Source organism: Phascolarctos cinereus, unplaced genomic scaffold (assembly GCF_003287225.1).
Source record: "Phascolarctos cinereus isolate Bilbo 61053 unplaced genomic scaffold, phaCin_HiC Scaffold_9;HRSCAF=440, whole genome shotgun sequence".
NCBI classification, from domain to species: Eukaryota; Metazoa; Chordata; class Mammalia; order Diprotodontia; family Phascolarctidae; genus Phascolarctos; species Phascolarctos cinereus.
In genome coordinates, this window is record NW_027556402.1 from 3,274,617 (window position 1) to 3,290,763 (window position 16,147).

A 16,147-nucleotide genomic window follows, 5' to 3' on the forward strand; every position below is an offset into this window, starting at 1 on the left:
GTGTTGGGACCAGTAAGTGGTGATGTTTGACATTAGAGGCAGGATTGGCTATGGAGATTTGGGGGTCATCTGCGTGGTAATGATGCTTGTGCCCATGGGTGCTGATGAGGTCGCCAACATAGCCTTTGGGCACATCCACAGTTAGGGGATTTGGTATGGATGATGAGCCAGCCAAAGAGACTGAGAAGGGCAGCCCAGATAGGGAGAAGAGCCAATAGAGAGATGCGTCATGAAAACCCAGAGAAGAAAGAGTGGCTTGCATCAGGGGTCCTTAACATGTTTTGAGTCATAGCTTCCTTCGGTAGTCTAGCGCAGGCTGTAGACTCTTCAGAAGAATAGTGATTTTATGTGCCTAAAATAAAATATGTATTACTATAAAGGAAGCTAGTTACATTGAAATACAATCTGCCCACCTACCTATTTATCTGTCTACCTACCTACCTTCCTACCTACCTACCTATCCTCACTGACGCAGGATGAGAAATCGTCGTCTACAGTGTTAAGTGCTGTGCTGTCAGATAGGTCAAGAAGGATCATAATGAAGAAAACTTCGGAATTGGAAGTTACTATATCATCGGTGGCTTTGGAGAGAGCGCTTTTAGTTGAGAGACGAGATTGGAAGTCACATGGCAAAGGGTTGAGAAGTGGGTGAAAGGAGTGGAGATAGAGGTCAGGAGAAGTAGGATTGCTTTTTCAGGGAGTTTGTAAGAGGGAAGAAGTCTTAAGAATCAGGAGAGGGTTTGTTGAGAATGGGAAACGTGCTGGGTGTATTTAAGCAGCAGGGAAGGAGTCATTAGAAGGGTAAAGATTTAATCCAGACCAAAGCTCTTGTTTTACAGGAAGCTTTGAGAAGTTAATGCTTTGTCCTGAGGTCACATAGAGAGTGTAACAGAGCCTAGACCCTGTCCAGATCCAAACTGAGTCTAAAAATCCTATCTTTTAGAGTGTGTAAATTTATCCAGCATTTTTTGTTTCTTTTTTTAAAAGATTTTTAAGTTTATTTTTTTTATTATAAAAATTACTTCCACAAGAGTTTGAGTTCCAAATTTTCACCCCATCTTGCCCCTCCCCCCACCCCAAGATGGCATGCATTCTGAATACCCCCTCCCCTGGTCTGTCCTCTCTTCTGTCTCTCCCCTCCCTTCTCTTATCCCCTTCCCCTTCTATTTTCCTGCAGGGCAGGATAGACTTCTGAACCCCATTTCCTGTATTTCTTATTTCCCAGATGCATATGAGAACATTTTTTTTAAAACATATGTTTTTAAAACTTTGGGTTCCAAATTTTCTCCCTTCCTCTCTCCCCACCCACCCTCATTGAAAAGGCAAGCAACTCAATGTAGGTTATTCATGTGCAGTTATGCAAAACACTTCCATAGTAGACTGTTGTGAAAAACTAACTCTATTTCCCTTAATCCTATCCTGCCCCGCCCCCTATTTATTCTATTCTTTCTTTTGGCTCTGTCCCTCTTCAGAAGTATTTGCTTCTGATTATCCCCTTTCCCAATCTGCCCTCCCCTCTATCATCCCCTTGCTCGCTTGTCCCCTTCTGCCCTTGTTTTCCTGTAGGGTAAGACAGATTTCCATACCCAATTGAATGTGTATGTTATTCCCTCTGTTAAGCCAAATCCTGTGAGAGTAAGATTCACTCATTCCCTCTCACCTTCCCCTGTTTCCCCTCCACTGTGAGACTTTTCTTTCTTTCTGTTTTTTTTTTGTGAGATAATTTACTCCGTTCTACCTCTCCCTTTCTTCTTCTCCTGCTATAATCCTCTCTCATCCCTTAATTTTATTCTTCAGATATGACCCCCTTTAATCTTCAGTTTACCCTGTGCTCTCTATCTATCTGTCTGTCTGTCTGTCTATATACATACATATATATTTTTTCCATCTAACTACCCTAATACTGACAAAGGTCTCATGAGTTATAAATACCATCTTTCCATACAGGAATGGAAACAGTTCAACCTTAATAAGTCTCTTATAATTTCTTTTTCCTATTTACCTCTTCATGCTCCACTTGAGTCTTGTATGGAAGTCATATTTTCTGTTCGGCTCTGGTCTTTTCATCAAGAATGCTTGAAAGTCCTCTATTTCACTGAATGACCATTTTTCCCCCTGAAGGATTATACTCAGTTTTGCTGGGTAGGTGATTCTTGGTTGTAATCCTATCTCCTTTGCCCTCTGGAATATTATATTCCATGCCCTGCGGTCCTTTAATATAGAAGCTGCTAAATCTTGTGTTATCCTGATTGTGTTTCCACAATACTTGAATTGTTTCTTTCTGGCAGCTTGTAATATTTTCTCCTTGACCTGGGAACTCTGGAATTTGGCTACAATATTCCTAGGAGTTTTCCTTTGGGGATCTCATGTAGGAGGAGATCTGTGGATTCTTTCAATTTCTATTTTGCCCTCTGGTTCTAAAATATCAGGGCAGTTTTCCTTGATAATTTCTTGAAAGATGATGTCTAGGCTCTTTTTTTGATCATGGCTTTCAGATAGTCCAATAATTTTTAAATTCTCTCTCCTGGATCTATTTTCCAGGTCAGTTGTTTTTCCAATGAGATATTTCACATTGCTTTCTAATTTTTCATTCTTTTGGATTTGTTCTACTGTGTTTTGATTTCTCATAAAGTCACTATCTTCCAATTGCTCTCTTCTAATTTTTAAGGAAGTATTTTCTTCAGTAAGCTTTTGGACTTCCTTTTCCATTTGGCCAATTTTTCTTTTTAGGGCATTCTTGTCCTCATTGGCTTTTTGGATCTCTTTTGCCATTTGTGTTAGGCTATTTTTTTAAGGTGTTATTTTCATCAGTATTTTTGGGGGTCTCCTTTAGCAAACTCTTGACTTGTTTTTCGTGATTTTCTTGCATCACTCTCATTTCTCTTCCCAGTTTTTCCTCTCCTTCTCTTACTTGCTTCTCAAAATTCCTCTTGTGCTCTTCCAGGGCCCTGAGATGAATTCATATTTTTCTTGGAGGCTTTGGATGTAGGAGCTTTGACTTTGTTGTCTTCTTCTGTATGTTTTGATCTTCTTTGTTACCAAAAAAGATTCTATGTTCTGACATTTCTTGCGAGGTTTACTCATGATCCCAGCCAGTTACTTGAGTTATAAACTCTTTTTAGAGGTAAAGGTCTGCTTCCAATTTGGAGAATGTACTGTCCCAAGCTTCAGGGGATTGTACAGCTGTTTTTAGAGATACTTCCAGGGACCTGTAAATTTTCAGTTCTCACAAGGTGGTATGATAAGGGGCGAGTTGTTTACTCCTTTCCTGGCCTGTGTTCTGGTCTATAAGTGACCACAAGCTCTCTTTTCTGTCTTGAAACTGTGGGGAGGATTTTCTCTGCACAGCTGCTACAAGCTCCACCACACCAGCTCTCCTCCTCACCCCAGGACCATCTCCCAGAACTGTGACCCAGGTCCAGGCACGGGCAAAGCAAGAGATTCCTGCCTCAGCACTGGCAGAGATCCCTGCAATCCCTCTCTGATCAGCCACTCGATTCCCCCTCAGTCTGTGGGCCAGGAGCTCAGGAGGCAGCCACTGCCCCGTGGCAGCGCTGAGTGTTCTGCACTCAGGAACTGGCTCTGAGACCTAGCTCCTCTGTCACCACAGAAACAGACTTTTCCCACTGACCTTCTAAGTTGACTTTGGTGTTCCTGGGTTGAGAAGTCTGGAAGCTGCCACAGCTGCCCGCGATTCAGTCCTCTGAGGGCTGCTCCAGGTTTGCTGCGCTTCCCCCCCACCCCCGCCCCCGTGTGAGACACCTTTTCAGTCAACCATCCAGGTTGTCTTGGGCTGCAAATTTGCTTCACTCTGTATTTTTGTGGGTTCTGTTGCTTTAGAATTTGTTTAGAGCCATTTTTTATAGGTATTTGGTGGGCTTTGGGGGAGAGCTCAAGCAAGTCAGTGCTTTCATTCCGCCATCTTGGCTCCTCTTTATCCAGCATCTTAAAGCAATCTGTGAACATTACATGACAGGGCATGAGAGTCATGGTGTGCTTGGCCAGTGCACTGATTTATTCAGTCAGTCCTTAAGGATAGTACTGGTCCAGTACTGTTTAGCAAACTTAGGAAGTGCTACCAGCTGGGGTGACTTGGGTGGTAAGTAAGTACTGTGGGGAATTGGGAGAGTTAATTAGCACGAGGAAGAAAGAAAGAAAAAAGGAGCTATTAAATGTTCCATGTATGCAAGTATAAATGTGATGGGAGTAAGCCAGGGTTGGGTTTGGTCAGATATGAGTGTAGATAGGACACAAGTTCAGGGTATTCAAGAGGAGAGGGTAGTGTGGAATGAACTGGTTAACTATGCTGTAGGGTTAAGATTGGGAAGGAATGAAAGTTAAGGCAGAATAGGTATTCAGACGGAGGGAAGGAAGGAGCTGAGGATAAAAAAATGGGTTTAGGGAGAGATGGAACTAATATTAGGAGGCTAGTCTTAAAAGAAAAGGAATTCATAATGTGTGATCATGGAAGTAGGACATATGTGAGTAAGCATGTGATGGTCCCTACCTGTGTCTGGTGAAATGAATAGATCACTGAAGTGCCAGCAGATCAGGGAACCGTGATGCTAGCGTATTTGAAGGAAATCCTCTAATGGCCAGGGTTTGGGTGGAGAGCAGGACTGTGAACCAGGAAGAGGGGGTGGGGCTGAGAGACACTAGTCACCAGGATTTGGATTATGTGATATGTTTGGGTAAGTGACTCTCAGAGGAGGAGAGGTTGCTGAATTTGAGTGGCAGATGGAGGATCTTCAAATGGTCACAGGAGCAAGGAGTGTGTCTACTTTTCAACCAAGATTATCGTGTTTGAGATAGGAGGCCAGTATTAGAAAGAATGCCAAGGATGTCGTATCTTCTGTGGGATCCAGGTGTCAGTGAGCGCCAAAAGATGGAAGGTTTCTAAAGTCAAGAGAAGTTGGGTCGATTTCAGAGGCCACAGGGCAGAGCTGGAGTGGGAAGTGGGAAGTGGAGGGAGTCAACTTGAGGCAGATGGAGGAGAGAGAAGGAGGGGCTGGGGAGGCAGCTAGGATTTATTTCCTTTAGGTAACCAGGGATTCACTGTCCCTGGGGTGGGGAGAGTTAAGAGTGATGGGAATTGGCTCATTCATCACAGCAAATGAGTCCATACAGAGTCACTGGTTCCTAACAGCTCTGCAGAGGACAACAGGTACAGAATGCCACGTGGAGTCTGGAGGGGGCTGGGCTCCCCAGGAGTCTGTCTGGTTCTGTGACTTAGAGGCAACTACGCCTACCACAGTGCTCCAAAGGTCTCAGCACCATGGTTTGACTCTCTCTGAAGCATTCTATTCAGTTCCTAGTCAGTCAGCAAGGATTTGTTAGGCACTTCGTACCATCCAGGAGCTTTCAGTCTCTCTCAGGGAGACATGTGCATGTGTAAGTATAGACAAAATGGTTCCAAGGTGGAGTTTTGTGGTTGGGCTTTTGTTGTTGTCGTTTTTGGTTTTTGCTGGGATTGGGGTGGAACTGGAGCAGCTAGAGGCATTAGTGTGGAGAAGGGAGATTGTATTTGTCTCCAAGTATTTGAACAGCTGTTATGGAAAGGCAGAACACAATGGTTGTTCTTGATTTGAGTGGGCCAGGCTAGGAGTAATGGGGACAAGTTGAGAAGAGGCACATTTCGGCCAAGTGTGGAGGCTGGGGAACTGTCCAGCTTCCGAGGAATGAGTGAGAGCCTCCCCAGGTTGGAAGGGGTTGCCTTTGTTAGATCCTCTTTTGGTGGCGCTCTTCAAGCAAAAGCTGGTTGGTCACTTGTCAGAAATAGCATGGAGACGATCTTAGAGATCTCTTAGCTTACTCTTTTACAGGTGAGGAAATTGGGGCCCACAGAGATCATCTTTCTCAAGGTCAGATAGCTGATTTACACCCAAATTACCTTCTAAATTCAGTCCTCCTAGCCCTCCTTCTAGCAGAGCTGATCAGAGGAGGCCTCCTGGAGGAGGTAGTCCTTGACAGATGGATAAGGGAGTGTGAGTGACTGAGATTGAGCGAAGCATACTGTTCATAGATCAGTTTGAGGCTTTAGAGTTGAAGAAATGGAGATGTTCTGATGTGACTTAGTCATGATACCAGAGCCATCATTCAAGACCGATGTATCTGCCTTGGATTCCAGTGTTGCTTGTATTGTGCCCCACTGCTCAGAGGCTTAAAATTGCAAATGGATGGTGAACAAGCTCTTCATGTGGGTACCAGGCATATACTGTTGAATGTAGGAAATTCTCTCTCTAGCTGTACTCATTTAAAGGTTACTTCACAAGATCCTAGGGTTCAAACAAGTGGAAGTGATGTCGGATGCTCCTCAGAGGTTGGGGCACCAGGGTCAGGTCAGCCATATTTGAGGTCTACTGGACCTTTCTGCTTCTGGAAGGTTAATGGATGGTGACTTTAAGTATCTTGATGTCTGTGGGTAAATAATGAGTTATTTCAGATTCTTTGCTAGGTATTCCTTGGCAATCAGTCAGTAAGAATTTAAGTGTCTGCTGTGGGCCCATCTGGACACTGGGATTACAGAGGTGACCCAGAGAACAAAAGCAATTCAACAGCTCCTAGGCCTTGAGTAGCTGCTCAGAGCATTTATTATGTGCTTACTCTGTGCCAGGCAATTTGCTAAATGTCAGGATACAGATATCAGGGAGTGCCACAGGTGCTTCTGTAGTAATGGAGGAAGTTGACTTCTACAGGCCGAAAGGGGGTGGAGGATGGGGCGTGTCTTGCAGCTGGTAGCCAGGCAATGAAGAGGAGGCCTGGTCTGGCAAAATAAGGTGAAGACTTACCTTACCTGCCCTAGGCAGACGTAAGTAAACAAATCTAATTGTTTTCATCGAAAATTGTTCTGCATCTTTGGATTGGTGGAATGGTGGCTAGAACACTGGACCTGGTTTCAGAAAGACCTGAGATCAGAACCTGCCTCTGACACTAGCTCTGTGACCCCAGGCAAGTCCTTTAACCTCTCTGTGCCTCTGCATCTTCACCTGTAAAATCAGCTAGTTGGCATCAGTGGCTTTTAATGGCCCTCTCTCTTCCAGCTCTCAGTCTGTGATCTGTGATCCCATGACCAGAAAGACTGATAAGCAGTGGGGAGCAGTCAGCCCTGAAGGGCTCTTACTCAGACCTCTGCTTACTAGTTCCAGTTCCTCCTGTCTGTGCTGTGTTTGTACGTAGCTGTTTGCATGTCGTCTCATTAGGCTGTGAGTTCCTTGAGAGCAGAGGGACCACCTTGTCTTTCTTGGTATACTCTGCAGGTAGCACAGTGCCTGGCACTTAGTAGGTGCTTAACCTGTTAGTAAGTTGCAGATGAGCTTTCCTGACTGAGGACCTGACCTATATAAACTTCTAATAAACCTAGCTGTTGAAACGTTTAAGCAGGAAGTAAAAAACGCTTTGCTCTACGTTGGTTGGACAGTCATCAGCAATAAATGTGTTTTAAGCACAAAACTCTGTACGGAGCACCACCGTGCTGGGGGAACGTGAGGTGCGAGACAGCAGTCCCCACTGAATTCTATTTATTGTCCATTTTCTGCTGTGCTCCCTAGCACCAGTGATCCCTTAGCTGCCAAATCCAGTGGCCTTTTCTCAATCCTTGAGTGTCCTTGACCTCTTTGCAGACTTTGGCACTGTTGATCACCCTCTCCTCATTGATACTCTCTTCCCTCTAGGTTTTGGAGACACTCCCCTCTCTCTTGGTTCTCCTAACTATCTGATCACTCCTTCTCTGTTTCCTTCTGTATCCTCCTCCAGATCACTTGTGTTATCTAAGCACAAGTCTCCCTCGGGGTTCTATCCTGGGACCTCTTTTCTTCTTCTGTACTATTTCACTGGATCTTATCAGCTCCCATAGGTTTAATTGTCTTCATGCTAGCGATTCTCAGATCAACCTATCCTGTCCTAGTCTCTCTGCTGACCTCCAGTCCCACATCTCCAACTGCCTTTCAGGCATCTCAAATTGGATGTCTAATAGACATCTTAAATTTAACATGTCCAAAACATAACTCATTATCTTTCCCCCTAAACCCTCTCCAACTCTTCCTGTCTGCCTTATTGCTGGTAAAACACCTCCATCCTCCTAGTCCTTCAGACTCATGATCTAGAAGTCATCATGGATTCCTTACTCCCTCTATCCAGTATGGTGCCAAGACCTGTCATTGTCACCTCTGCAACATCTCTTGAATAGGCCTCCCTCTCTCCTGACACAGTCACCACTCAGGTGTAAGCTTTCATCACCTCACACCTGGACTGTTGAGATAGCTGCAGGTGGGGCGGCCTGCCTCATGTCTCTACCCACCCCAGTCCATCCACAATTTCTTAAGTGTCACTTCCCTACTTGATAAACTCCAGTGGCTTCCTATCACCTCTAGAATCAAATAGAGGATCATCTGTTTGGACTTCATAACCAGCCCCCTGCTACCTTTCCAGACTTCTTACACTTTACTCGAGGGCACATACTCTTCAATCCATTCCCCATGCCAGGACACTCTCCATCCTCATCTTCCTGTGCTGACTTCCCTGGCTTCCTAAAATTCCATTTTTCATAGAAAGCCTTTCCCATTCCCTGATTCTAGTGCCTTTGATCTGTGATTTCCTAATCATCCTGTATGTAACTTGTTTGCATGTCTCCCCCATTAGATTGTGAGCTTCCTGAGGACCAGGACTGCTGTTTGCCTCTTTCTGTGTCCCCATCACTTAGCACAGTGCCCGGCACATAGTAGGTGCTCAGTAAGTGTTTATTGATTGATTGATAAATGATACAGTGAAACCAATAAAAGCCATCACTGTCTATAAGGAGTTTTCTGCTGGTACCTGAATGATTGGGAATGAGCAACTGGGCTTAGTTCTGGTCAGGCTCTCCAAGTTTGTGCCTCATTTCAGTGATCGTTTGTGTCCTGTCTGGATGGTGTTGAAGGGAGGCCTTGCGCTTAGAGCCAGGACATCTTGAAAGCCAGCCTATATAACTTTAGGTCAATCATAGAACTTCTCTAGCTAGCCACTGCTTCCTCATCTGTAAAACCAGGGAAGGGTTCAAGGAGATAGTCTTGAAAGCCTCTTCCAGCTCAACCCAACAATAATGTGCCATTTTATCCTCATGTGTCCTGGCATACCATTTTCTCCTGGAGTTCAAAATGACTGTTTTCATGAAACATCTTTAACATCGAGGCACATAGATTAGTCTAGGTGACCCTGGACAAGTCATTTCACCATTCTAATCCTCAGTTTTCTTCATAGGAAGGAGTCTTCTAGTTTAGTCTTTTCCAAATCTAGAATTCTAAGTCTAAAATGTTCCCCCCTGTTCTACTGAAACACCAACCATCATTTTTGGTTATTAATAAATGACTCCTGCTTTTGTCAGACTTTAACATTAAGAGAACCCATAGCTCAAACGACCCTCTGAGATAGGGTTAGCTCTATTTTAGGTGGTGTATTTAGGTGTATTTAGGATGAGAAAATGAAATCAGGGGCCTGGCCTCACCGAGCTTATGCACCTGGATGAACACTAGAGCCAGTCTGACCCACCATCTACTGATTCTTAAGTACTATTTTTTTTTTATTTTGCCTTACTCCATACTACCTAAATTAGGGAGTCACAACTGTTCTTTTTGACCAGGAGAATAATGGAAGATGCTCAAAGAAAGGACAAAAAAATTCTGAAAATGAGATCAGTAGTTCCATTTTCTGTTTGCGGCTCTAAAGTGCTTATTTGTATTCAGTCTCTTCAGCTTGAGTCTTTAAAAATAAAAATAATTAGTTATTTTAGTGTAATTATTTTGTTTTTACGTAGTTCAGAAAATTGAAGTTTTTAAAGTTATGTCTTAAAAAGGATTTATTGATATATTTTGTTGTTCCATCACCTTCATTTCTGAATATATTCCTCCCACTCTCTTACATACATAATGGGATAACTTTTATAACAAAGAATAGAAGAGACTAGGGGACAAGCCAGCAAAAGAAATAATAATAAAATTGACATAGGACATTAAAGCTCGAAAAACTCATTACATACATTATCCCGTTTAATTCCCACAGCAACCTGTGAGGGAGCTGTCATAGTTATTCCCATTTTTCCAGTTAGGAAACTGAGGGTGAGAGGTTCTGTGACTTGCCAGGGGTCACGTGGCTGGTAAATGTTGGAGGCCAATTTTGAACCCAAGTCTCCTTGACTCCAGATCAGCACTTTATCTGTTGTGCTGTGAGCATCTGTTTTACAGTGCCCCCTCTGCCTTTTCTCTTCTCACGGTAATTTCTGAACGTGCAGAGCTTGTTTTCTGGTTCGACAGGTTTTTGTGGTCATAAAGCGCATCCCGTTCCTGATCCTGCTGGGGTTCATTCACCATCAGTTCTTCCTAAGTTTCCCTTGCCGCGCTCCATTCTTCCTATTCAGATTGTTTTACTGTGCGGCAGTGTTTCATTACATTTGTTGATCATAATTTGTGTAGCCGTTCCTTAGTGGATGGACATTTACCTTATTTCCAGTTCTTGATGATGACAAAAAAGACTGACACAAATGGGGCTGGGATTGTGTGTATGTTAGGAATAGTTCTTTTCGTCTTTAATTTCTTTGGGGTAGATGCCTACCAGCGTGATCTGTGGGCATTTATGGTCAGGATATTTTGGCCAGTTTCTTAGCATAATTCTAGATTGCTTCCCAGAATACTTGGGCCAGTTCCATGGCTCCAGTCAAAAAGTGTAATCCTGCAGCCCAGTCTGTTCCCATGTTTTTTCACCTTTGACAGTATGCTAAGTGTGAGATGTTTCAGACTTCCAAGTTGTTTTGACTTGTATTTTATTAGTAATCTGGTACAGTCTTTCATGTAGTTGTCACTGGTTTGTAATTCTTTTGAGAACTGTTTGTTCGTATCCTTTGACCATTTATCCATGGGGGAATGGCTCTTGATTTTATTTATTTGTATCTTGATAAATTGGCTGCTTTTACACAGTGGTCTTAGTTTTCCTATAGCTGTTTGATTATTGTTCAGTTTCTTTCTATATTATTATCCCTCTCTTGCTTCTTTGTGTGGATATGCCTCAGGATTCTTTCCTGGGCACCCCCCCCCGCCCTTTCCTCTTAATGATCTCATCAACTCCCATGGGTTCAGATCTCATCACCAAATAGGATAGTGACTGGACTTGTCATTTCAGTGGTAGAAGGAGCCACCTGGATAAGGAAAGCATCTTCTACCAAGGTGGCCAATGCTTCTCTGTAGCTTACAGCCCTAGAGAGTTGCCTAGAACAAAGGGAAGTCAAGTGGTTTACCTCAAGGACATAGCCACTATGTGTGTGTCTGGTTCTGAGGCTGATGTTGTGTTCACTGTGCCAGGATGGCTATGTCAAGGGTGGTCAGTAGTGTCAGATGCTGCAAGAAGGAAGGGGATTAAGAAAAGGCCATTAGATCTGGCAATGAGATCATCACTTACTTTGGAGAAAATGTAGTTTGTGAAGTTGGAAGCCAGATTGTAATGGATTGTGTGAGAAGTGACCTAAGGAAGAGAAAGCCGAAGCAACAAACATAAACAGTTCCTAAGAATTGAAGGGTAGCAGGGAGGAGAGCGAGTGAGAGTGAATGGCAGCTGGAGGGGATGGTAGTTCCTTCCCTATCTCTTTGAAGGTGCTGAGATAATCCTAACAGTCACTAGCATTTCTACGTAGATTTAAGGTTTGTAAAACACTTACAAATATCATATCATTTGATACTCCTGATGACCCTGATGGTAGGTGCTATATTATCCCTGTTTTATAGATGTGGAAATTGAGGCAGACAGAGGTTAATAAGCTTCTCCAGAGTCACACTGCAAGGCAGTGCTAGAGGGTGTATTTGACTTTAGGGCCCGAGCTATATCTACTGTACTGCTATATTTCCCTAATAATTATTCAGATTAGTCTTTGCTTAGGTTCAACCATTTTTCACTCTCTCTCATTGTCCTCAAACCCCCATATGTAGTGACTTGCCAAGTTGTGTTGATTACACCTCTGTAGCATTCTTCCTTCTCTCTCCCTCACAAAGCCAGCACCCCTGTTCAGTCTCTAATCACTCTTGCGTGGACTGGTACCTGTCACTGGTCTTCCTGCCTCCTTTCACACTCTCTCTCTGTCTCTCTCTGTCTCTCTCTGTCTCTCTCTCTCTCTCTCTCTCTCTCTCTCTCTCTCTCTCTCTCTCTCTCTCTCCCCCTCTCTCCCCCTCTCTCCCCCTCTCTCCCCTCTCCCTCCCCTCTCCCTCTCCCTCCCACTCCCACTGCTTCTCGGTGTTTGCTCTCAGCCCTCCAGCCTTTTGCACCGGCTGCCTCTCTCATACCTGGAAGGCTTTCCCACCTGATTTTCTTCAGTGCCTGGCTCAAGAGTCCTAGTGGCTGGGTTCTTTTTCTGATGTCCCCAGTCGTTCCAGTGCCATCCTTCCACTTGCCCCTCCCCTCCATTACCTCGCATGTTTTCTGTAAACATTCTCTGCACGTGTTCACACAGAACAGCAGAAGCTCCTTGACTGTGTGGTTTGTGTGGCCCCAGTCATAGACCTTGGAAGAAATACTTGTTTGATTGAAGGAAAAAAACATATACAGTCTCTTCCACATCTCCCTTGTCATCTACTTGAGCAATAAAAGCAGTTCAAACTTTATGGAGAGTTAGCATAGGAATCTGTAACCTTTTTTCTTTTGGCTACTTGTTCATTTTTTAATCCCACTTAGTTTTCTCTAATCAAATACAAATATTTTAAGCCATTTATTTTCACCATTCCGGGGTGCTATTGCCTTGACTGTAATTGCCTAGCTTCTTCCTTGGCTGATCTATTGCAAGTCTTTATCTGGGTGTTATTACAGAATATAAATGCTCCACAGAGCATCATAGTTGTAGCCAGAATATTTTCAGATCCTCAGCAAACAGGAAAAAGCTGGAGGTTGAACGATTAAAATAAGTTGCTCAGCTTTGTTGTCAGTGTGTGAGCAGCTTTGCATTCATTATGCTTCTGGTTCCTGAGATGGGATATGTGAAAAATAATTCTTGCTGTTTATAGATGGTGGTCCTTGGGCACCAGACAGTGGATGTTGGAATGTACTGCAGAGATGCTGATTAAAAACTAGAGGGCAGAAGACAATGAACAAAGAACATTTTAACACCTATGCATGCTCTGTGAAAGCTTAGAGTTTGGGGCTTGCTTTTTTAAAAACAACAGCCACATACATGGACAATGCTTCTTGACTAGGCTGACACGTTATGATGGATGCTTTGGATGGAGCTTCTAGATAAATTGTGCGAATCAGGGGACCCAGTATCCTAGATGATGCCAGGATCTATAAGTTATGCACCCTGATTCCCTCCCATTCACTCTTTGGGACCCATTTCCTGTCTAGTGATGTCACTACTAGCTTACAGCCCAAGGTATGTTAAGCTCAGAGGGACTTTGAAATCTCCTTACTGCAAAACAAACACAAGCAACTGCACGATGGAAATGTATATACTCGGTTGTATATTGCATGGAAGTAGTTCTAATTTTGCTTAGTTTGTATAAGCATTATTCTACCCCAGCGATTATGATGGAGTTGCTGTTTTCCTCTAGCATTGTCAGCTGAAACCTTTAAACTCTCTTAAAACAGATTTGGGTTGTAGGTTTCAAATCACGCCTGATTGCTTCATTAAAGTTGTGTCTGGTTTTCCGGGAGGGCCTTTTAATTTATACAATTTGTAGCACTGGGCTTAGCAGTCAGAGCAGATGAGTTCAAATTCTGCCATCTTAACACATGGTATTTTAAGCAGCCCATATTCCCTTTTGGGGATCTCAGGTTCCTTATCTATAGAGTGATGAAATTGGGCTGGATCAAGCCTTCTTAATCTATTTTGTCTTGGACCCCTTTTGCAGTTTGGTGAGGCATATGGAGCCCTTCTCAGACTGATGGTTTTAAATGCATAAAATAAAACACAGGGTTTTATTTTTAAAAAAACCGATTTATACTGAAACAGATAAAAAGCATTTTCCCATCCAAGTTCTTTGAGCCCATGAAATCCACCTGTAGACCCAAGTCAAGAATACTGGAACCTAGTAGATTCAGCTTTAGATGTTGTGATCATGCTTTTTTGTATCCTTATAACAAGGCTGCTCTGCATTCTGAACTTAGCTAGTAGGTAGACTTTCAGCGAGTGGCTAGACTTAAAACTTTTGTACCATGTTGAAGGAATTTGAAAGAACGGCAGGTCTGTCCATGAAATCTCCCTAATCCATGTGGTCCATAGTCATTGTTGAACTTAGATCTGTCGGGGCATACCACATCAAATTGTTGGTTTGGGCTGTATATTTATTTAAATAACTTTAATAACTGCTCTTTTAAAAATATGAAAGCCTATAGTCACGAGTTCCATAGCCTTAAACTAATCTTAGTTTTGTGGCAGCCCAAGGTCAGGGGCAGACAGATGCCTGGCCAGTGAGTGACGGGATTTGGCCACATGGGTGGGGCGCTCGGTTGCTGTAGTCCTAGAGCAAAACATGGAGGAGTCTGGAGGCAAATGGGTACATATTTTGAACAAAGTAACTTCTGTTGAAGCCATTGGTTTTGGTTTTGGTTTTAGAATAAAATAACCTTAGCTTTGGCTGATGTTTTCTTCTTCTGTGCAGTGAGTTTTAAAAACACTTGCATGTATTTGCTGTCTTTTGGGAGGTCATTTTTGCTTTAATGACGTAACAAACTGAGGCAGCATAGTAATGCTGAGTCACAGGCTAGCCCTTCTCATTTCTCAAGTGCTGCATTTTTAAAAATCCTTTGTCCTTCACTTGACATCACAGAAGAAATCTGGTGGTTTGAATCCCCTAACAATTCAGCTGTTGAGGTGCTAAAATTATTATGGTGAATTCAAAAATCCATTCTTTTGTGTGATGAAAAAAGTCAGTGGACCAAAATCTCTCAGCTGGAAGGCTGTGGTGCCTGCCCAGGTAACCAAGCACCTTGCTTTCTGTTGGATTGGGTTGAGTTTGGTAAAGGATCGCCCATGCCCACCCCCAGATTGTCCTAGGTGTCCCCCATTAGAGCCCAGGAAGGGAAGGAGGACATTTGGTGCCATCTGCCAAGCAATCCCTGTGTTTGCTGGGGCTCTTAGAAAAGGATCATCCCATTCTGTGCATGTTTCCCTGGATTTTTCTGCCACAGACCCTGCCTCTCTATGGACGCAAAGACTTCTCTGCGTCTGCTGTTTGCAGTTTACTTAGGGACTCTGAAGCCCAGCATGGGTCAGTTACAGAGTAACCACGTTAAAACAAACTTTCTTTGTCCTTCCAAATAAATCAGGAGTGTGTTTTGGGGGCGGTGAGGAAGGGAGAGTTTTGAAGACGGTGGTCATTCGTCCCTGTAAAGAGCCACACTATTTGGCTTCTGCCTCAGAATTGATTATGCTCCATGAGTCTAGTATGACAGCCTGAATAGAGGGGGGGAAGGGACATTGTCTTCCGCTGGCCTGCTGTTAGCAGAGGGGAATGTGTTTCTGAATCCAAGATTGCACATTCATTGGTTGTCTGAAGCAAGCCGTTTCATCGGAGGATTGGACAAGAAGCTGCGTCAATTTGCTGCCGGTCTCCAAGGCACTGGTGATGCTGCCTGCTTCACAAGCTGGCTCACGTCACGGCTCCATCACCCAGCGGGGTGTGGACTCCTTTTTTTTTCTCCCGTTCTTCCTCTGTTTAATTCTGTGTTTGCTGCCTGCTGCATTTCTTCATCTGTCTTCTGCCAAATGCTAACAGCATGATATTTTGTAATCATCTAGGTGAATACAAGAAGGACGAACTCCTAGAAGCCGCTAGGTAAGTCATTTCATTCCATTGAAGTGAGTACAATGCATTTGAAAGGAAAAAGGGGGTGGGGGGACTGTATACATTTTATGTTATCACTGTCTTGCTTTGACCGTGTGAGATAATGTGGTTGACCAGTACGGCTCTGTAGACTTTGTCTTTGTTATAAATGGGTAAGGATGGTTAATGAAATTATCTTTCAGTATGGTGTTGGTTATAAGCATTATTAATTAGATTGGCTTATAAGGTGCCAGGAATCCTTATGCTTCTTAGATGCCTAGGTTTTTAGAACCAAATGGCATATTAAGAATATGTTTCTGTCAATTCCTGGGTTTTAAAGCTCTATTTTCAAGATTTTTTTTTTTTTAGATTTTTCCAAG

The 16,147-nt window shown here is 43.4% G+C and overlaps 1 protein-coding gene across 5 annotated transcripts in view; it reads left to right on the forward strand.

Moving 5' to 3' along the window:
- The window catches only part of TNKS (tankyrase), a 216,500-nt gene that overhangs the window by 97,765 nt on the left and 102,588 nt on the right, over positions 1-16,147 (forward strand). For all 5 annotated transcript variants that reach the window (XM_020976782.2, XM_078148240.1, XM_078148241.1 and 2 more), the window contains exon 4: positions 15,743-15,779. In XM_020976782.2, the coding sequence (XP_020832441.1) occupies positions 15,743-15,779 (37 nt within the window). The remainder of the gene's footprint in view (positions 1-15,742; positions 15,780-16,147) is intronic.